General features: G+C 36.1%; 2 protein-coding genes across 3 annotated transcripts; one reads left to right on the top strand and one right to left on the bottom strand.

Moving 5' to 3' along the window:
- Window positions 1-589: 589 nt before the first annotated feature.
- On the top strand, window positions 590-1,195 carry LOC107783667 (stearoyl-[acyl-carrier-protein] 9-desaturase 6, chloroplastic-like). The gene has a single exon (XM_016604673.2). It carries the CDS (start codon window positions 590-592, stop codon window positions 1,193-1,195), a length of 606 nt encoding a protein of 201 aa, XP_016460159.2.
- A 13,840-nt stretch (window positions 1,196-15,035) lies between these two features.
- LOC107812165 (alcohol dehydrogenase 1) lies at window positions 15,036-21,287 on the bottom strand. Of its 2 annotated transcripts, none has more exons than XM_075232977.1 (11): window positions 21,076-21,287; window positions 18,775-19,204; window positions 17,873-18,009; window positions 16,904-16,950; window positions 16,487-16,812; window positions 16,316-16,398; window positions 16,142-16,217; window positions 15,985-16,046; window positions 15,791-15,886; window positions 15,517-15,699; window positions 15,036-15,364 (listed from the first exon to the last, which is right to left on the bottom strand). In XM_075232977.1, the coding sequence occupies exons 2-11, from the start codon at window positions 18,812-18,814 to the stop codon at window positions 15,248-15,250; spliced, it is 1,167 nt and encodes a 388-aa protein (XP_075089078.1). In that variant the 5' UTR covers window positions 18,815-19,204; window positions 21,076-21,287; the 3' UTR covers window positions 15,036-15,247. The 2 variants fall into 2 exon arrangements, with proteins under 2 accessions (XP_075089078.1, XP_075089079.1); XM_075232978.1 differs by having other exon boundaries at window positions 15,538-15,699.
- Between the last annotated feature and the right edge of the window lie 2,268 nt (window positions 21,288-23,555).

The raw sequence follows: 23,555 nt of genomic DNA, 5'->3' as shown, positions 1-23,555 counted from the left end.
TTAAGTACATTCAATCTTCATTTAATTGAAATGTGTCCTTGATTTTTGTCATTTTATGTAGGAAGCATATAATATTTGGACTAATTTTGAATTATATTACCGTCAAATATGAAGTAACAATACAAGGTTAACATAACACATAAGTAATTAAATGGTTGAATGGTTAATAATTATGATAAATTTATGAATATTTAAATCAAACAGCTAAAAAATTGCATATTTCAATTAAGTAAAGTATAAATATATTTAATCAGATATTACAAGAGCTAAAATTAAAATTTATTTACCAATAACTAAGGACCAAAATTAGTCCTATTCAAAAGGAAAAAAGAAACGATTGAAGTGTTATAAAATTTGTTCAGTATTCGTTTTCCTTTTTTCCCCCCTCATTGAAATGGGATTTATGCAATATGTTATGTACTCAACATTCAGGTCAAACTATATTCCTTTTTCCCCCAAATAGGAGAAATTGGCCAACTCTAAGCTCTCAACCATTATTCTCTACTACTAGTAAAACGGCTATTCCAAATTTAAAATTATACACCATGCAACTCACTGCTCTCTCGCACTTTAGCTCCCACCCCCTTTCATGCAGTCCGTGGCGGCCGCGCCACCACCTTGTCCGCCGTTTACCTCATCCTCCGCCGCGTCCTTACACCACGAAATGATTACCCACTCAATGCCACCTGAAAAGTTAGAAGTGTTCAAGTCATTAGAACCTTGGGTGACCCAAAGCGTTCTCCCTCTCCTCAAGCCCGTTGAAAATTCCTGGCAGCCCAATGATCTCCTTCCGGACCCATCTCAGCCGTCGGATGAATTCTTCGACGAAGTTCGGGCCCTGAGGCAACGGACTTGTGAACTTTCAGACGATTACCTTGTAGTGCTTGTGGGAGATATGATAACTGAAGAAGCTTTGCCAACTTATCAAACTTGGATTAATACTTTTGATGGGGTTCGTGATGATACTATGTGCAGTTCATCTCCTTGGGCTATTTGGAGTAGGGGCTGGTCTGCTGAGGAAAATAGACATGGAGATCTGCTACGAACATACTTGTACCTTTCTGGTCGTGTGGACATGAAGATGATTGAAAGGACTGTGCAATATTTGATTGGATCCGGAATGGTAAGTGTTTTCAATGTGTACAAAGAGTATAAGCTCCGTGCATTAATCTGGCTAAACTTTTTAGGGGTTTAGATAACTAAAAAACGATAAGTAATCTTTTACAATTGATTAAATTATACTCTTACATTTTGGTGTATATGGTACACGTACGTAAATACTTTAACAAAAGGGGTGGTGATTTTCTATATGATTCCTAACAGTTGTAGATTTTGCTCGGCCTGTTTTGGCTTGACCATTTTTGTTTGGAACAGAACTACCTCATTGCATAGTTTGCTTGCCAAGAGGCAAATAAATTAATCTCTGTCTTTTAAATTTTTTAAAACATTTTGCTCTATTTTTACTAGTAAAGTTGTTAACAGACCCGAGTAGATAGTATTTCGGTGGATAAATGTAATGCGCTCCTTTCTATTTGAGTACTATTTTTTTTACTAGTTTGTTTCAAAAAATCGGTATATTTCTATATTTGAAAATAATGAACTTTAAACTTCTCGTGTTTTTTTTAATGAGAAGTTTTTATAGCTACATAAATACTTTGATATATTTAAGATCACAAATTTCAAAAATCTTGTAGTCATTAAATATATTTATTTTTTAAAATTCGTGCCGTAGAGCCGTAGAACTATATCAAACAAATTATAACGAAAGTGAGGAAGTACTTATTAAATTAAAAAAGGTAAATTTGCATTTTCTGTACTTAATTAGTCTACAGGGCGCCGTGCATCTTTCGTTAAGTTAGGACATAAGAGTAATAACTACTCCCTCCGTTTCATATTAAATGAGTTACTTTCCTTTTTAGTCTGTTCCAAAATAAATGACACATTTCTAAATTTGGAAATAATTCAACTTTTAACTCTTTCATTTTACTCATTTACTCTTAATGAGAAGCTTTTATAGCCACACAAATGTCATGGTCCCACAAACTTTTTACCCCTTAAGCTTTTAAGACCACAAGTTTCAAAAGTCTTCTTCTTTTTTCTTAAACTCCGTGCCGAGTCAAACTACCTCATTTTTAATGTGAAACGGAGGGAGTAACATTTACGTGGCAAAAAGTGACCGCTTACGAGTGTTTACTTATGGATGGAAAAGAGTTAGCATATGAAATCGCTGATCCTCCCCAAAGGTGGAGGAGTAAAGGAGCTAGCGACGTCCGACTAACTTAATTCTACTTCACCTCTCAAGGGTTTTATCGAACAAGTTTGCTAAAGGATGAAAATACTTTAATTTGGAAATGAACTTCAGCTAAAAGGGGATATTGCGTTGTAGATCAAGTTTTGATTTTCTTGGTAATATATTCCCATAAAGTGATAAGTTCAGTTGCTGCCAACTACCAATTCTAGAAGCCCACCATTGTTGAAGCCACCAACCCATTCTAGAAGCCACCATTGTTGAAGCCTCCATTGTTGAATGAAGAATTCAACCACCAACCACCTTCTTTAAGGCTATAAATAGAGCCTTATGTTTTACACAGAAACATCAATCCAGAGAGATTGAAATACAATCCAGGAAGAGATTATGAGAACAAAAAGAGAGTTTGGTGAGGTTTTTTGTAGAGAAAAATTCTTGGTGTAAATTCTCTATAATTCTATTCTTGTGAAATAGAGTTGTTTTTCCTCCCAAATAATCTTCATATTGATCCGAGAATCACAACAAGTGGTATCAGAGCCTTCGATTCTGTGTTCATCGAGAAATATCGGAACACTGAAAATTTCAACCCGGATTTACGTTTTTTCGAAAACGTGATCTTCGGTGTGTTTTGATCATTTCATTAGATTCCTTGCGTCGATACGAATTCAACGCAATTTTTCGGAGGCCAAACAAAGCTAAAACGAAGAAGTTATGGCAATTTTTTTTCTGCCCAATCAGCGCCACATCATCATCTAGTCAGCGCCACGTCAGCATCCAGTCAGTGCCACGTCAGCATCCTATCAGCGCCACGTCAGCATCCAGTCAGTGCCACGTCAGCATCCAGTCATCATAAAATTTTTAGAAATTTATGAAATAACCCCTGAAGTTACTAAAATTATAAATCTGCCCCACAAGTTCAGTATATTTTCGATTTAACCCCAACAGTTTGGTGTAAATTTTGAAAATTTTCTGGAGGCCCTATTTTGACCCAAGAAGAGTCAATCCTACCATTTTTCACCATTTCGGACGTGTTGGTGAGTTCCGTTTGGTGAGATTCTGCTCCAAAATTTGACCAAGCCATTTTAAAGACATAATGGAAGAGTCATCATCATCTGGAGCTATGATAAAGCTTACTGCCACAAATTACACATTGTGGAGACCTCGGATGGAAGATCTCCTCAGTTGTAAAGATTTGTTTGATCCTATAGAAGCAAAGGGTAGGAACCCCGATTCCACCAAAGAAGCAGAGTGGAAGAAATTAAACAGAAAAACTATCGGTCAAATTCGACAATGGATTGACGATAGAGTTTTTCATCATGTTGCACAAGAGACAGATGCGTATGCCCTCTGGGTGAAGTTAGAAGGGATGTATCAAGCCAAGACCGCTAGGAACAAATCCTTGTTGATGAGGCGTTTGGTAAATTTGAAGTTAAAGCACGAAACTTCAGTTGCCGAGCATACCAGTGAGTTTCAGAGCTTGATAAATCAATTATCGTCTGTTGACATGCCGCTCGGGGATGAGATGCAAGCCCTACTACTTCTTAGTTCTCTTCCTGATAGTTGGGAGACGCTGGTAGTCTCTCTCAGTAATTCAGATCCTAGTGGAAATCTGACCATGTCTATGGTTAAAGATGCCTTATTTAATGAAGAAGCCAGAAGAAAGGACATCGATCATAGTGAGTCGCATGCCCTTATTACAGAAAGAGGGAGACAACAAGAAAGAAGTCAAGATAAGAGGAGAGGCAGAAGCAAGAGTAGGGGAAAATCCACGGATGGTAGGAAGTCATCATATGCGTGCTACCACTGTGGAATAAAGGGCCATTTAAAGAAGAACTGCAGAAAATTGCATAAGGAGAAGGAGCAGTTGAAGCAAAAGGATGGAGATGCATTAGTCACTACCCACGGAGAGGTAGCCATTTGTTCCATCCAATAAGAGACATGCCTTCAAGTCTCAAGTCAAGAAGAAAACGAATGGGTGGTAGATACTGCAGCATCATACCATGCCACATCCCGAAAAGATTTCTTCACAACATACAAAGCAGGAGACTTTGGAGTAGTGAAGATGGGGAACACTTCTTCCTGTGAGATAGTTGGAATTGGTGATATCAAAATACAAACAAATATCGGGAGTACAATGATATTGAAGGATGTCCGTCATGTGCCAGATCTTCGTCTAAACCTAATATCAGGTATAGCTCTTGACAAACAGGGCTATGAAAGTTATTTCGGAAAAGGCACATGGAAATTGCTGAAAGGGGTTATGATTCTCGCTCGAGGACATATTTGTGGCAACTTATATAAAACTCAGGTGAAGGTATGTTCAGACAGCCTCAATGTTATGGAAAAAGAGGCGTCTCAAAACCTGTGGCACCAGAGACTCGGTCACATGAGTGAAAAGGGGATATCAATTCTAACGAAAAAGCAGCTTATCAGAATGGACAAGAATGTTGCTTTAGACCCTTGTAATCATTGCTTATTCGGAAAGCAACATAGAGTCTCTTTTACATTTTCTTCAACCAGAAAATCAGAGTTACTCAGTCTGGTACACTCTGATATTTGTGGTCCCATGGAGGAGAAGTCACTTGGCAGCAATAGGTATTTTCTGACTTTCATTGATGATGCTTCTCGAAAGGTGTGGGTGTACTTCTTAAAGACAAAGGACCAGGCTTTTGATTATTTCAAGATATTTCAAGCCATGGTAGAGCGTGAAACGGGAAAGAAATTAAAATGCCTTCGCTCAGATAATGGAGACAAGTATACTTCCAAGGAGTTCGATTCCTATTGCAAGAGACAAGGGATTCGACATGAAAAGACGGTCCCACGCACCCCACAACACAATGGAGTAGCCGAGAGAATGAACCGGACAATTATGGAAAGAGTCAGAAGTATGATCAGTATGGCAAAGCTGCCTAAGCCATTCTGGGGAGAAGCTGTTCGTGCCGCTTGCTACCTAATCAACCGATCACCATCAGCCCCGTTGAATTTTGAGGTTCCAGAGAAAATATGGTCGGGTAAGAATCCCTCATATTCTCACTTAAGGGTATTCGGTTGTTTAGCACATGCACATGTATCCAAGGAGCTCAGGAAGAAGCTTGATGGTAGAACTATACCATGTATCTTCATAGGCTATGGAGATGAAGAATTTGGGTATAGATTATGGGATCCAATACAGAAGACGGTGATCAGAAGTAGGGATGTTGTATTCCACGAAAACCAGACAATTGAAGACATTGAAAAGCCCACAATGTCTTATGAAAGAGGTTTCAGTGCCCAAAAAGTTGGTCCAGATCCACTACCATTGCAGTTTGACACAAATAGCATGGGGGAGCATGAAGCAGTACCAGAAGCAGAACAGGAGGATGTTTGGCAGGGGGAGGCACAAACCCCTCAGGAAACTACAGAACCATCACAGGGGAACGATGATGGTACACATCCTGAAGCTAATAATCAACAACCTCGTCGATCTGAACGAGGTCAGATTCCATCAACTCGATACCCAGAAACCGAGTATATTCTACTTTCTGAAGATGGAGAACCAGAGAGTTTCCATGAAGCTATATCTCATACGGATAAAGAAAAATGGCTGCAAGCAATGACCGAAAAGATGAACTCTTTACAGAAAAACAACACTTATGAGATTGTGAAACTTCCACAAGGAAAGAAGGTACTGAAGAGTAAATGGGTATTCAAGCTGAAGAAAGATGGCAGCGGAAAGGTGGTGAAGCACAAAGCCCGGTTAGTAGTCAAAGGATTCCTACAGAAAAAGGGAATTGACTTTGATGAAATATTTTCACCAGTTGTAAAATTGACTTCAATCCGCATCATCCTTGGATTGGTAGCCAGTTTGAATTTGGAGCTTGAACAAATGGATGTCAAGACAACATTTCTTCATGGTGATCTAAATGAAGAAATCTATATGGAGCAGCCGGAAGGTTTTGAGGTTTCAGGAAAAGAAAACCTCGTCTATAAGCTCACGAAAAGTTTATATGGCCTAAAGCAAGCACCGAGGCAGTGGTACAAAAGGTTTGACTCATTTATGGTAAGTCAAGGATATAAAAGGACTGCTGCAGATCAGTATGTTTACATTCAGAGATTTTCGGATGGCAATTTTGTTGTACTTCTACTTTATGTAGACGACATGTTGATCGTCGGACAAGATGCAACAAAAATTAGACAGTTGAAGAAAGAACTCTCTAAGTCCTTTGAAGTGAAAGACTTAGGTCCAGCTCAACATATTTTAGGATTGCAGATAACTCGAGATAGGAGAAACAGGAAGTTATGGCTATCTCAAGAAAATTACATTGAACGGGTGATCAAACGGTTCAATATGAGTAATGCCAAACCGGTAGGTGTCCCTTTGGCAAATCACTTCAAGTTGAGCAAGAGTTTGTGCCCCTCATCCAAGAAAGAGATTGAGGAGATGTCTACAATTCCATATTCTTCAGCAGTTGGAAGCCTGATGTATGCCATGGTTTGTACGAGGCCAGATATCGCACATGCGGTAGGTGTGGTAAGTCGTTTTCTTTCTAACCCTGGAAAGAAACATTGGGAGGCAGTTAAGTGGATTTTCAGGTATCTTAAAGGTACTTCAAAGTCAAGTCTGTGCTTTGGGGGAGCTGATCCAGTCTTGGAAGGCTATACAGATTCAGATATGGTCGGAGATCCTGATGGAAGAAAATCAACCTCAGGATATGTTTATACTTTTGCAGGGGGAGCTGTGTCATGGCAGTCAAGATTGCAGAAGTGTGTTGCACTATCCACAACTGAAGCAAAGTATATTGCTGTAGCGGAAGCTGGAAAAGAAATGTTGTGGCTAAAGCGGTTTCTCCAAGAACTAGGGATAAATCAAACAGAGTATAAGATACATTGTGATAGTCAAAGTGCAATTGATTTAAGCAAAAACTCAATGTATCATTCTCGGACAAAGCACATCGACATTCGCTATCACTGGATACGCGAGGTGATGAATCAACAACTGTTGAAACTAGTGAAGATCCATACGAAGGAGAATCCAGCAGACATGTTAACAAAGGTAGTCACTCAAGAAAAGTTAGAGCTGTGCAGAGACATAGTTGGAATAACTTTCAATTAGTAGCTGCGTTGGAATGCATCTGAAGGGGGAGAATTGATAAGTTCAGCTGCTGCCAACTACCAATTCTAGAAGTCCACCATTGTTGAAGCCACCAACCCATTCTAGAAGCCACCATTGTTGAAGCCTCCATTGTTGAATGAAGAATTCAACCACCAACCACCTTCTTTAAGGCTATAAATAGAGCCTTATGTTTTACACAGAAACATCAATCCAGAGAGATTGAAATACAATCCAGGAAGAGATTGTGAGAACAAAAAGAGAGTTTGGTGAGGTTTTTTGTAGAGAGAAATTCTTGGTGTAAATTCTCTATAATTCTATTCTTATGAAATAGAGTTGTTTTTCCTCCCAAATAATCTTCATATTGATCCGAGAATCACAACACGAAGGAGTCATTAGTGACTGCATGCAAATTCACTCCTCAAAAGAGTTTAGAGTTTATGTTCTGACGGTGCAATTTACACAATTATCACTTATAAAGTTATTGTACGTAAATCTCTATGATAAGTGTTCAATATTTGTTAATCTGAGAAAAATAGTAGTAATTGACATGTTAAATAGGTTAAATTATATTGATCATGTAAAAAAAGAATTTACATTATGTATATCCTCACTCTCTTCACTAGATTTGGTGAAATCTGGTGCCGATAAACTATTACGCAGACTGGTGTTGAAGTTTGGCAAAATGCCAAAGTCCCACATTGGTTGGGAGTTAAGTTTGGGGGGATTTTTCCCCTATAAAAGAAGGCCTAATGTTTAGGATTGAAACACACCTCTCATTTGCCTTCTCATCTGTTTAAGGCATTTGTATCTTCTCTCTTTAGTATTATTTCACTTGTATTTTTGGAGTGGAATAAAATATTGGTTGTGTCCGAGGAGTAGGCAAAATTAGCCGAACCTCGTAAATTCTGGTGTTCCCTTTATTATTGCTTTATTGTCTTATTTATTATTTGGTGGCTGTCATAATTTTTGGTATAGTAGTTGTGACTTATTCACACTCTATACATTTGGCTTCCGCAACAATTGGTATCAGAGCCAAGGTACTGTCTAAGTATGCTCTGTGGTTGCAGCATAGTCTGATCTTCCACATCAGAAAAGATTTATCTTGGTAACTGAGTCAAGGTTCTGTCTGAGTATGCTCTGTGGTTGCAGCTTAGTCTGATCTTCCACACCAGAAAGGAAATAATCTTGATTTGTGTCGTCAGCTATTAAATAATATTTGTGTCAAAGATGGGAGACAATAAACAAGAAGAATCTACATCAAGTGTCAACAATACGTCATCATTGGCATCTTCGCTTATGACAAGAATTGTGTCAAATGCGAAATTTGCGGTCGAAATATTTGACGGGTCCGGACATTTTGGGATGTGGCAAGGCGAGGTTCTAGATGTCCTTTTTCAACAAGGGCTAGATCTGGCCATTGAAGAAAAGAAACCAGATGTTATTGGAGAAGAAGATTGGAGAATTATCAACCGTGTTGCTTGCGGTACCATTCGATCCTACCTTGCTAGAGAGCAGAAATATCCATACACAAAGGAAACTTCTGCAAGTAAATTATGGAAAGCACTGGAGGATAAATTTTTGAAGAAAAACAGTCAAAATAAATTGTACATGAAGAAGAGACTGTTTCACTTCACCTATGTTCCTGGTACCACGATGAATGAACATATCACCAGTTTCAATAAGTTGGTTACAGATTTGCAAAATATGGATACAACTTATGATGATGGTGACTTGGCCTTGATGTTGTTGGCGTCACTTCCTGATGAGTACGAGCACCTTGAAACTACTCTACTCCATGGAAATGACGAAGTTTCTCTCAGAGAAGTTTGTTCGGCTTTGTACAGCTATGAACAAAGAAAGCGAGAAAAACAGAAGGGCGGAGAAGGAGAAGCACTATTTGTGAGGGGTCGTCCTCAAAATCAAACGAGGACAAAGAAGGGAAGATCCAAGTCAAGATCCAGACCCAGCAAAGATGAATGTGCCTTTTGTCGAGAAAAAGGGCACTGGAAGAAAGACTGTCCGAAGTTGAAGAATAAGGCCAAACATAACAATGGAAAGGCCATTATGGATTCAAATGTAGCTGATTGTGATGATTCAGACTTCTCATTAGTTACAACAGAGTCATCAACATCTTCAGACATATGGTTGATGGACTCGGCTTGTAGCTATCATATGTGCCCCAACAGGGACTGGTTCGTGGAATTTCAAGAAGGAGAATATGGAGTCGTCCACACAGCGGATAATAGCCCTCTTACCTCATATGGCATTGGTTCAATACGATTAAGGAACCATGATGGAATGATCAGAACATTGATAGATGTTCGATATGTACCGGATTTGAAGAAGAATCTCATCTCTGTGGGAGCCCTAGAATCAAAAGGGTTCAAAATCATTGCAGAAAATGGAGTGATGAGAGTATGCTCCGGTGCACTAGTGGTAATGAAGGCTAATCGGAAGAATAATAATATGTATCGCTATCGTGGCAGTACAGTTATTGGGACAGCGACAGTGACATCCAGTGACGACAAAGAGGCAGAAGCAACCAAGCTATGGCACATGCGCTTGGGACATGCTGGAGGAAAATCCTTGAAAACTCTATCAGATCAAGGATTGTTAAAAGGAGTAAAGGCTTGCAACTTGGAGTTTTGTGAGCATTGTGTCAAAGGGAAACAGACAAGGGTTAAATTTGGTACAGCGATCCATAATACTAAAGGCATTTTGGATTATGTACACTCTGATGTTTGGGGTCCTTCCAAAACACCTTCATTGGGTGGGAAGCACTATTTTGTAACCTTTGTTGATGATTTTTCTCGAAGAGTGTGGGTGTATACAATGAAAAACAAAGATGAAGTGCTGGGAATTTTTCTCAAATGGAAGACGATGGTGGAGAATCAAACAGGCAGGAGGATCAAGTGTATTCGCACAGACAATGGAGGTGAATACAAAAATGATCATTTCAATAAGGTCTGTGAAAATGATGGCATCGTCCGACACTTCACTGTTAGACATACACCACAACAGAATGGAGTGGCAGAACGTATGAACCGGACCTTGCTGGAGAAGGTACGGTGTATGTTGTCCAATGCTGGCTTGGGCAAAGAATTTTGGGCTGAGGCAATTACATATGCATGCCACCTCATTAATCGTCTACCATCTGCTGCTATTGATGGCAAAACACCATTTGAAAAATGGTACGGAAAACCTGCTGTAGATTATAACTCTTTGCACGTGTTTGGCTCAACTGCATATTATCATGTGACGGAGTCAAAATTGGATCCAAGGGCAAAGAAGGCTATTTTTATGGGAATTACTTCTGGAGTTAAAGGATATCGCTTATGGTGTCCTATGACAAAGAAAGTAATATTCAGCAGAGATGTTACCTTTGATGAATTTGCTATGGTAAATAAGGTAACAGAAGATACCAAACAAAATGAAGGTGCTTCTAAGCAGGTGGAGTTTGAGGGAAAATTTATTTTTCCTACACAAGAAGCAGAGGAGGAAACAAATGAAGATTACCCTCTGGAAGGAGAGCCAGTAGAGGAGATTCCAACTCAGGAATCTCAACAACAACTTGAATCAATAGCAACCAGCAGGCCAAAAAGAACAATAACGAAACCTGTTCGTCTCATAGAGACGGTTGCTTGTGCAACCTCAATTGTAGCTGATGATGTTCCTACTACTTATAAAGACGCTGTTCAAAGTTCAGAAGAAGATAAGTGGAGGATTGCCATGAATGATGAGATACAGTCCCTTCATCAGAATCATACATGGAGATTGGCCAATCTCCCGAAGGGAAAGAAAGCAATTGGGTGCAAATGGGTATTTGCAAAGAAGGAAGGATTTCCTAACCAAGTAGATGTTCGCTACAAAGCAAGATTGGTGGCCAAAGGATATGCTCAAAAGGAGGGAATTGATTACAATGAAGTGTTTTCTCCAGTTGTAAAACATTCCTCCATTAGAATTATGTTGGCTTTGGTAGCACAATTGGATTTGGAACTAGTTCAGATGGATGTAAAAACTGCGTTTTTACATGGAAACTTGGATGAGGAAATCTACATGACTCAGCCAGAAGGATTCAAAGTTGCTGGAAAAGAAAATATGGTGTGCAAACTTGAAAAATCGTTGTACGGATTGAAACAATCTTCTAGACAATGGTACAAGCGATTTGACGAGTTTATGTTGCGGCAAGGGTACAAGAGAAGCAAATACGATCATTGTGTGTATTTGCACAAGCTTAAAGATGGTTCCTTTGTATATCTTCTCCTATATGTTGATGATATGTTGATAGCTTCCAAGAATTCGGAAGAAATTGATAAGTTGAAGATTCAACTGAAGAAGGAGTTCGAGATGAAGGATTTGGGTGAGGCAAAGAAAATTCTTGGCATGGAGATAATTAGAGATAGACGTTCAAAGAAACTCTGTTTATCTCAAAAGGAATATTTGAAGAGAGTACTTCAACGTTTTGGCATAGATGACAAGACTAAGCCAGTTAGTACTCCACTTGCTTCCCATTTTAAGCTAAGTACTACTATGTCGCCAATGGATGAAGCTGAACGAGAGTATATGTCAAAGGTACCATACGCAAATGCTGTTGGTAGCTTGATGTATGCAATGGTTTGCACAAGGCCTGACATTTCACAAGCTGTTGGAGTTATTAGCAGATATATGCACAATCCAGGAAGGAGCATTGGCAAGCTGTGAAGTGGATTCTACGGTATATTCATAATACTGTAGATGTCGGGTTAGTTTTTGAGCAGGAAGACAATCAGTTTGTAGTTGGATATTGTGACTCAGATTTTGCGGTGATATGGACAAACGAAGATCAACTACTGGTTATGTGTTTACTTTTGCAAAGGCACCAGTTAGTTGGAAGTCTACTTTGCAGTCAACAATTGTTTTGTCTACAACAGAGGCAGAGTACATGGCTATTACAGATGCTGTGAAAGAGGCAATTTGGCTTCAAGGATTGCTAAAGGAGCTTGGTGTTGAACAAAAAGGTATCACAATTTTTTGTGATAGTCAAAGTGCTATTCAATTAGCGAAGAACCAAGTTTATCATGCAAGGACGAAGCACATTGATGTTCGGTATCATTTCGTACGAGAAATCATAGAAGAAGGTGGAGTCACGGTGAAGAAAATTCATACTACAGAGAATCCTGCTGATATGCTGACAAAGGTGGTGACTGCGGTCAAGTTTCAACATTGTTTGGATTTGATCAACATTGTTGAACACTGAAGATTGAAGATGAAGACACAACCAAAATTTGTTATTGAGAGAGAATTGAAAATGTGGAATTTTGCCAAGGTGGAGATTTGTTGAAGTTTGGCAAAATGCCAAAGTCCCACATTGGTTGGGAGTTAAGTTTGGGGGGATTTTTCCCCTATAAAAGAAGGCCTAATGTTTAGGATTGAAACACACCTCTCATTTGCCTTCTCATCTGTTTAAGGCATTTGTATCTTCTCTCTTTAGTATTATTTCACTTGTATTTTTGGAGTGGAATAAAATATTGGTTGTGTCCGAGGAGTAGGCAAAATTAGCCGAACCTCGTAAATTCTGGTGTTCCCTTTATTATTGCTTTATTGTCTTATTTATTATTTGGTGGCTGTCATAATTTTTGGTATAGTAGTTGTGACTTATTCACACTCTATACATTTGGCTTCCGCAACAGTAGGAACAGAGAACAACCCCTACTTAGGGTTTGTGTACACATCATTCCAAGAAAGAGCAACATTCGTGTCACATGGCAATACTGCTCGTCTAGCCAAGGGTGCCGACCCAATATTAGCACGCATATGTGGAACAATAGCAGCGGACGAAAAGCGGCACGAAAACGCCTACGTCAAGATGGTTGAGAAATTGCTGGAATTGGACCCAAATGACTCCATGCTAGCTATTGCTAAAATGATGAAAAAGAGGATTACGATGCCTGCCCACCTAATGTACGATGGGTGTGATACAGATCTATTCGAGCACTTTGCTGCTGTGGCTCAAAGGTTAGGAGTGTATACAAGTCATGATTATGCAGATATATTGCAGTTTTTGATCGATCGATGGGCATTGGAAAAGCTTGAAGGAATTAAGGATGAGGCGAAACGCAAGACTTTGTGTGTGGATTACCACCTAAGATAAAAAGGTTGCAAGAGAGAGCCGATGAGAGAGCTAAGAAATTGGAGCTGCGTCAAGTGAAGTTTAGCTGGATTTTCAACAAGGAAGTGAGCGGAGGCGGATCCAGGATTTAAATTCTATGAGTTCAGTTTTAATGTTTTTAACATTGAACCCATTATATTTTTAAATTAAAGTTATGGGTTCATATCTATTATTTTTGCAATTTTAATGAATTTTTACATATAAATTTTTACTCCGCGTCGAAAGTTATGGATTCAGTTGAACCCGTAGTTAATACACTACATCCGCCTCTGGAAGTGAGTGTATAAAAGAGTTCATTTGTGAAAAATGTACAACATTAGCCACACGGGCAGCTATATATGCCTAGATATGGAACTTGAAAATGGTAATGGAATGAATGTGTAAGTGTCCTAATTTGGTTTGACATATTACTCAAACTGATGTCAATAATAAATTTTGCCTTCGATACCGATTGTTTGATTATCATTAGTACTTGCGCTCCAGTTCACGTGGCAATTTTGTCATTTCATCGGCTTTGTAAAGTTAAATTTTTTAGTTTACTCCAAGTGAAAAGCTTTTATATTTACACAAATATTATAAAATAATTAATATAACACTATAAGTTTCAGAATTTCATAGCCATACAAATATTATGATTATCATAAACTTCAAAAGTGGTGCATTACAGTTTCAAAATATTTGGTCTTAATCTCTAGACTTATTATTAGTAATGTTAAAAACTCTACATGGCTGTCATAGAGAGATAATTATATAAAGAGTGTACTGTCATAAAGATGATGTAATTGTTGTAGGTAAAAAATGTTATAGAAAAGTAAAATTTAACATAAAAGCTGTTATCGTACACAAATCTATGATAAGTATTATTTTGTAACTTGATAAAAACTATAATTAATTAACATGTTAAATTAAGTTATACTATTGATCGTGCATAAAAAAATCATTACAATTGTATGGGTACGTACGTAGCTTAAATCCTTCATCAAAAGAAGTTAACATAGTCTATATATATATCATTGACTTTAGGATCCAGGAACAGAGAATAATCCCTACTTAGGCTTTGTGTATAAATAGAGCAACATTTGTGTCGCACGGCAATACTGCTAGGCAAGCCAAAGAGGGTGGAGACCTAATATTAGCAAGCATATGCGGAGCAATAGCAGCGGACGAAAACGCCTACGTTAAGATTGTCGAGAAATTGCTGGAATTGGACCCAAATGATGATGAAAAAGAGGATTACAATGCCTGCTCACCTAATGTACAATGGGTGTGACCCACGTCTATTCGACCACGTTGGGACCCAAATTGATTCAATTCATATATTTGCCTTGAAAAGTTCATTTATTAGTTATAAATTAACAATTTAGAACCCAGTAACTTAAAATGCTTAGAATAATGAACCTGCAATCTTCAAATTCAATTCTAGCTCCGTCTAGGAGCTCGCCCTCAAATCCCTAATTATATTTAGTTACCTCCTTTTTGGTGATTTAAAAACTAAAGAACAGAGTTTTCTTTTTCCCCTTAAAACTGAATCTGCAAGACAAGCAAGGTAACAGCGGAATAGCATAATATAACATGGAAATCATACTTAAGCCGTTCAAAACATAAGAGTAAAATTATTACATAATATGGAAATTAAACTAAAGCCTTTGACAACAGATATGTTTTGGCTTCAAACACTACTTACATCATTACTCTAATAAAATATTGTTTTATTAGTATGAGACTATAAATACTAGGTCTTTACTTCCTAGTTAACATTTCAATGTCCCATGGTGATCATGCAACGTAGACCTTCCCCTTTCAGCATATACTCAAATGCTTTGTTGATCTCTGAAAATGGAACTTGGTGGGTAATGAATTTCTCCAGCTCTAGCTCCTGAAATTTTTTCCAGCTCACCAATTAGCTAAAAACATAGACTGATAAATCTAGAAATAAAGTTTAACTTCTATGCCCTCACGGCCAAAAAGACACGAGTAAAACTTCATTGATATTGTAAACATTCTTTAAAATGTCTGTGTATAGGTTACATTGTTATGGTGTAGAACCACCTTATTCATGTACTTGCCCACCACAGATGGAAGGTCAGTTTTGGGCTTGTAGTTGCCAAAGAAGGTGCCCTTGAGAGTCCTCTCATTCAACAGATTCATTGGATGAGTTTTGAACGCATCGTCTTTGTTTGGCACGCCAACAAGCACCGCCACACCCCAACCCTGTAATCAAGTAACATTAAGTTGAACTTACATTTGTCTCTACCGTGTTAGAACGTAAGAGATCAAGAAGATTTTCAGATATTAAGTTTACATCATGAACACATTCAAAAGCAGAGATCATGGCGTTGACATTTCCAGTACACTCGACACTTCGGTCAACACCTCCATCTGTCATCTCAGCAATGACCTGAAAATCATCCCTCCATTAATAAAAGTAATGTTGTAAGGAGTTAACAGACTCCCAAAGATATGCTATGTGTAGTAGTGAAGATGTGAAGGACAAACCTGCTGGACAGGCTTATCATAATCTTTTGGATTCACAAACTCTGTCACACCAAACTTCTTGGCTGTGAAAATTTTAAAGGAAAGCATAGAATCAGTGCCAAAATTTAATGAGAAATAACTATGGACATTCTTGTTCATAGAAAACCAATGCACTCACCATCATTGAACCTGCTGGGATTCAAATCAATGCCAATGATCCTAGAAGCCCCAGCAATCCTAGCTCCTTCAGCAGCCTAATAATTTTGTCAAAATGACAAGAAAACATTCTCAAATTTCACACGGCCATGACAACGAAAACTACATAAGAAAAATAGGTGGAATATGTACTCACAGCAAGGCCAACAGCTCCCAAGCCAAAAATAGCTACAGTAGAACCTTTGGTAGGTTTGGCAACATTCAGAGTTGCACCAAGTCCTTCAGAGTAGATGAACTCCATCAGATATCCAATTATAACTACTCTTTCATTTAACAAATGAGTAATTGGCTACAGTTCAAATCCAACCTGTTGATATCCCACAACTCAGAACACAAACTTTGTCAAGTGGTGCCTGTGGATCAATCTTGGCGACGCATCCAGAATGGACAACGGTGTATTCACTAAAGGTGGAAGTTCCAACAAAGTGATATATTGGCTTGCCATCTTTGGAGAATCTTGTCTGACCATCATGGATCATAACTCCCCTGTCTGTGTTTATTCTAAGGAGGTCACACATGTTGCTTTCCTCTGATTTACAGTGTCGACACTGCTGGCATTCACCAGTGAACACAGGAAGAACATGGTCTCCTGGTTGGAGATCTGTAACACCTTCACCTACACTCTCCACAATTCTATAGCCACACAAATGGAAATGTATTTTAGAATATACTGATTAAGTTTGAAAATAATTTAAGAAAATTTGACTAATATAAAATGTCATACCCTCCAGCTTCATGTCCGAAAATACGAGGAAATAGTGGTGTTTGCCCCTGCAACAAAAGAGGAGATTTCAAATCATTAAGTACACCAATTAGATGGACAAAAGGGATAAGGTGAAACATTTCAAAAAGGAACACTATAAAATTCCATTACAGGAATGACCATCATTGCAAAAACGAGTATTAGCAGCATAGAGAATTAAAAGCACACATGAAACAATTTAAAACAGAGAAGACAACTAAAGGTTTGAAGAAAACCTCATTAAAACAATTCTTTTGGTATCACATGGTTAACCATAAGTATAGCATTGTACATTCCAATAGGGTGTCTGGTTAATGTAATCATTCAACCACACTTTTCCATATATTGAATAGATTCATTTGCGCTTCTAGCACCCAATAACCATGGTCAATAAAGAAAATTAAAATTGAGAATCCAAAGTTTACACAGTTATGTAAATTATCGTGGTGGTTAGGCTCTCACCCTATAGAAACCAGATCGTCGCATGATTTTCTTCTAACACTATATTAAAAATCAAATGCAAAAGTACACTTATGACTGCAGCATTCCACAAATCCTTACAATTCACAAACTAACAATGCCACTGTGAAAAGGACCAATTGCAGTATTCCACAATTCAAATACTAGCACTGGCACTGTGAAAAGGTCCCCGTAATAACAATGGGGAATTGGTTATCGACTACCAATAATTTGGTGACATGTTCTTATAGGCCCGTGCAAAAATCATTGGAAAGCTAGGAGAAACGACTCGTAGCCAGCCCAACTGAAATACCTCTTAATTCAATGACTAAGTGCGGTGTGCAGGAGCTGGAATAGCTTTGATTACCATTTCCCAGCGCAAATACACATATTACCATGTAAAACACAAATTAGTTGAGATTATGCCATCACCAAACAATGAAGTCATAAAATGTATAGCGGCAAGCAAAAGTAGAAGCTTTAAGAAAGTACCTTAGCTTCCCAGAAGTAAACATCAGTATGGCACAAGGAGGTGAAAAGAATCTTGAGGCGAACTTCACCTTCCTGTGGTGGTGCCACCTCCACTTCTTCAATCACCAATGGCTTCCCCGCTTCCCATGCAACCGCAGCTGCATTATACATTCACATTGACAACACAATTATCACTCGTCCGCGGACAAATCAATCAAACGTACATAAAAAAGAACTTAATTTTATCAAGATTTGCTCAACTATGGATGCCGAAAAGGAAATTAAACGGAAACTTTTTACAATTAACATTTGATTCAGAAAAGGAAACCACTTGTCAAAACACACTCATAATCACACACAGGAGAACAAATGATCCAAACAGACCATGCAAATACAACAGCTCTGAGTTATCCATGAACACGCATGACAAAACTACTTTATCAAATACCTCTGTTCTGAAAAGAATGACACAGTTTGGCTTCCTAGCTCAAAAGCACTTAGATTACTCAAGAAAATACATTTATTTTTCATGAACAAAAACAATCTATATTCAGTGACTAGTGACAACCGAAAGACTTTACTATACTAATACTAAACAACTCATTTATAAGAATGTACAAAAGAGTGTGGAATGGTACTAACAAATAACTAAGCAAACTTTAACAACTTCGTCTAAATTACACATCTAATCAGAATCCGTGATACATCAGAAATCATTATACAAAAATAAAAATAAATACTACCCATAATTAGGCCCAAAAAAAAAGTTCCGAAAAGAAATCAGAAAAAAGAGGCAAAACCAGATCAATTTGTTTGTCAAAAGATACTAACAGAAAACCTCATTAATTTGCAACAAAATGACCTGATCAAAAAATCCTCCCCTAATTGGACAAGGGAAAAAAAACTGAGATCAAAGGAAGTACCTTTGCAACGAATGACCTGACCAGCAGCATTGCTTGACATTGTTGTTGGTATCTTTTTATCTGTCTGCTACAGTAACTTATTCTTTTGTTCAAGAGTAGTAATTTTAATGAACTGACTATATTATTCTCCTATGTGATTGCGGATATATATATATTAGAGTAGAGAGAGTGAAGAAGAGAGTGGGGAAAGTTGATTACTACACACCGTCAGAATAGTGTTTTGAGGTAACAGTGGACGAGAAAACCGCTCACTTCAATTGAATACGTACGTTTTGCACGGGAAAATGGCACACAGTTTGTGCACGTCCTTCTTTCTCTCTAAATCCAATGGCTTTTTCTAACTTTTTCTTATGTCACTTTCTCTATTTTGGACCTTTTCTATGCGACGTGTCTTCTTCTTCTTCCACATGACTCACCTATCTTCTATCTTCTGTGTATTATTAAAAACCAAAAAAAAACTCACATTGAGTCAAGTGGCAGACAAAAAAAGTTACATGGCATAATTAGTTAATAATTAATTATTTAATTAGAATTATTTATTGGTTATTATTTTTAATTTAAATATCTATAAAATTCGAAGGCAGTATAGAAAAAAGCCACATGACATAATTAGTTATTTAGTTAGAAATTATTTATTAGTTATCGTTTTTGAATTTAAATATCTATAAAATAAAAAAAAAAAAAAATTGCCAATTCAAATTGGAGAGTTGTTTCAAGTTAGAGTTTTTAAATATTTTAAACTAAAAAAATAAAAAGATTCAATTTAAATTTGGAAGTAGTTTCTTCCTAAAATGATAGCCTATATACATAAAAAAAAATACGACAAAATATTAAACAAAATAATATGCTAATAAAAATTTCGATTAACAATGTAATAATACTAAACATTGGATAATATAATATAAAAAAAATATAAACAAAAAAGTTATTCGATAACTATATAAGTCCCTTTAATTTAATAGAGATTTTATTATTGAGAATATCGTATTGACAAATAAGATGACAATTGAAACTTATTAAAGTAATACGATCTATAATGTTCAAACAAGCCCGGTTACAATTAAATTTAACTAATAGTTTTTTTTAATATTGACTGTGCATTACACGGGTACGACTACTAGCTTGTTCACTAATAGGAGTTAACTTTTTCTTTCGAACTCGCTTGTAACGTGACAAGTGTCACAGATTCATTCATCCTTTAAATCAAAATCAATTTATTTAACTATAATATTTTAAATTAAAGTGTGAGTACTTATTACTTTTAATCTTTTATGATTGAATTATGAGAACTTACATACAGTATATATTTTGTATTCATTAATTAATTTAATAGTGTGTGTAAGTATATTTTTGTTGAATAAAAAAGGGGTAAATTTTATAAACGAAATATAACTAAGACGAAATAATCATGCATTGAATGCAACAACTATTTTAGCCTCTTCTAACTTCTTTGCAAATGGGTGATCAAGTAGATTTCAAAAGGAAAAAAGGAATCCGATAAAAGTGTATCATAACAAAATGTTTTCTTTGCAAAATTATATCTAGATTATTTTTCGTGTTTGGTTAGATATCAAATTGTTTGACCTATTATATTGTAATTGTGCAAGGTGCAGAATTGATATGAGATAACGATTTTGTGATAGTGATTTAAACTAAAAGAATCCTTATATTTTCAAATGTTGGTTCGAAATAAAAGATACATTACACAGTAAGAGTTTTCTTTCCGCCCATCAAAGACAGATAAATGTCTTTCCAAAAGATTTTAGTTCCTAATCTGTTATATCAAATATTACTATTATGGTAAAACTGGGAAGACTCATAGTAAAAAGTTAATAAATCAAAATGCTCAGGTAAAGTTAAAAGAATTTTTAACCTTTAAACAATACTTTTATAATGTTTTGTATAAAAATGTGAATATGCTTCTAATTAATACTGATTAATATATCATCAAGCATTATGGTATGATTGATAGAAATCTTTTTATGTTTAATCAGATATTTCGAATTCGAGTGTTGAATATAAATTCTTATAAGAAGCACTTTCGAATGTGAAACCAAAAAAAAAAAAAAGAAATAGTAGTAGTTCTCTTTTAATACATTAAAAGCCATATATCATTACAGTACTCATCTTAAATAAAATTCATATACTTGAACTATCTATATTCGGATTCGTTTCGTGCGAGAACATTTGGGGGAAGCAAATGAAAAGACTACTATTATAGTATGTCATATTTATGTGGAACATGAATAGAAATTACGAAGAGCCACATGCCTAGAATACTTGAGAAAATTTTAATTTTACCTGATGCTCCTGTTTTCATTGTTGTAAGCCATTCTTGAATACTTGGTCGTTGAAGAAGAAGAACGATTGATATCTTCCAATTTCTTCATTCTTGCCACATACTCATATGCTAGCTAATTGAGATCATTGATATTGGATTCAAGAGCTAGAGTTTTGTTTCAGGAGAAAAAGGTTTTCATAAATTTATTCGTTTCTGTTTCCTCTCCTGGTTCAATATTTATGAGTACAAGTAGCAGGGTTGTTGCCCCAAGTCTCTCTCCATGTCGTCATAATTTGTCATTTTAGACAAGAAAAGGATAAGAGAATTTATCTTCTTTATATACACTCCATTTTCCACTTTATAAAAATAAACGGAAAAAATCAAATATATTTAAATGTGTCAATATATTATATACTAGCATCTATAAACATGTGTTGCACGTTAATAATGGTACGTGATGATTTAAACATTTATTTATATGAAGGAACAATAAAATGTAATTAATGAGAGAAATTTTATGTATAATAATACAACAATCGTCTAAATGCCGAAAAATATTATTACGTTAACATAATACATGAATTAAAAATAAAAAGACATCATCAAAACTTACACAAATGATCGATTTTGTCATGTTGTTGGATAATTATTTATTATAGTTTAAAAGTATTTAATGTGATGGTATCTTAACGAACACTTCTTTGTGGACAATATTTTTTTGTGTATGTTTCCTCCTAATGTTTTGGTTGCTCTGCCTTAACCAGAACTCTTGTTGTTGACTTGATATCTTTTTTAAAGTGCAACATACAGTTGTTCGTGCAAGAAAATATATTGCGGTAAATATAGTCCAATATTTAGGATGTTCTTCCTTGTGCATTATTTATTATATTTGCAAAACATAAACGTACTAAAAATTATTTTCATACAAATTCAAAAGGATATTCCTTAGTTTCGGAAATGAAGTTGAATTTAAGGATAAGAATATATCTAGAAGCACATTGACCAGTATCATAATTTTTGCATGTATGACGTTATTGTCAAAACTTCTATATACCATTTGTGTGCTATTAAACTATTCAGAGTATCTAAGTTTAAAAATAGTATGACGGGCATATTTTTATTCAAAATCAACTTATATGCAATAGAAGATCAATTTTAACTGAGTCTATTATATAAACGATGACACTAACATACGTAAGAAATAATAAACTTGACAACAAACATGTATGGTAGAAGGTCATTTGGTATTAAAGTATTTAAGTATTTTTTTTTTGTAGTAATTATTGGTATCATTTTCTGCTGAGTCAAAAACAGAATAATATTTTGTTTTTACTATAAAATTCTGCAATCAACCTTTTATTTAGTTGATCAACATATTCATTTCTGCTAGTTAAGTTATCTTTTTAATTCTATCATGCGATTTGCACAAATTACGCTTTAATCTAATGGTAGAAATATTTCTCTTATTAAATGCACAACTATTACCATTGGTATTGATAACCAAGTGTTCAGGAAGAGCCAAATCATCTTTTAATAGATGCTCTTCTTTGTTTCTGACATGAAGCAAGAAAACACTGAATACTGGATCTCTTCTTACTTTATATTTCTTGTCAGTTGAATCTTTTTCATTTGAGGCCAGAAGTATAACTTTAGCAAGCTAGCTTTTACAGTCTCTGCTTTTATAGATTTTGGAACTACAGGTAGTTCTTGACATAAATCACATCCCAAACCATTAATTTTCCATCAAACGGTTCATTAATATCAAATATATATATCTAGAACTACGGGCAATTATTTCGATCGTTTGACACTTAGCCATAAGTGCTTCATTCCATATTATCAATTTTGTTTTCCTTATAAATTTAGCACCATTGCTCTTCTTTGATATATTTGTGATGGTTATTTAAGTTGTTTGAAAAGGTTTATAAAATCTAAAGTGGGTGGCCTCGCAATAAAATCGTTGTTAGTATATCACTTGCTATTATTGCTAATAGTGTCATGTCTCTTGATATGATATTTACGAATAATACATGACATAGAAATATTATTTTGATTCTGTCGGAGGCATCTACAAAGAATAATCCTGTTATAATAGTGTTGACTCTTTATAGTATAGTCTTGAAAGCTTGTTCTTGTTTAGGATTTAGCTTTGATTGTGCTTCCTCATATACTTGTATAATATTTTGATTCTCAATAATATACTAACATTTTTACTATCACGATACCAAAACCGACCCTATCGTGATGACGCTTATCGTGAAACTAGGCCAGCCAACATAATTCCTAAATCAAACCATTATTCTATAAAAGTCATTTTTAAGCCATTAATTAATAAGAAATCTCAAAACATAAGTCTAAATAACTAGTGCGGAATAAATACATTAGCCCGACATCGGGGTGTCACAAGTCATGAGCATCTACTAAGGTCTGAATACAATAAAGAGTCTGAAATTATACTAAAAACAATCTAAGGAAGATAAGAGGGAGAAGAGCAGGGCTG

This window comes from Nicotiana tabacum, chromosome 16 (assembly GCF_000715075.1).
Source record: "Nicotiana tabacum cultivar K326 chromosome 16, ASM71507v2, whole genome shotgun sequence".
Classification (NCBI taxonomy): domain Eukaryota; kingdom Viridiplantae; phylum Streptophyta; class Magnoliopsida; order Solanales; family Solanaceae; genus Nicotiana; species Nicotiana tabacum.
This window is presented reverse-complemented; position numbering and strand designations above follow the sequence as displayed.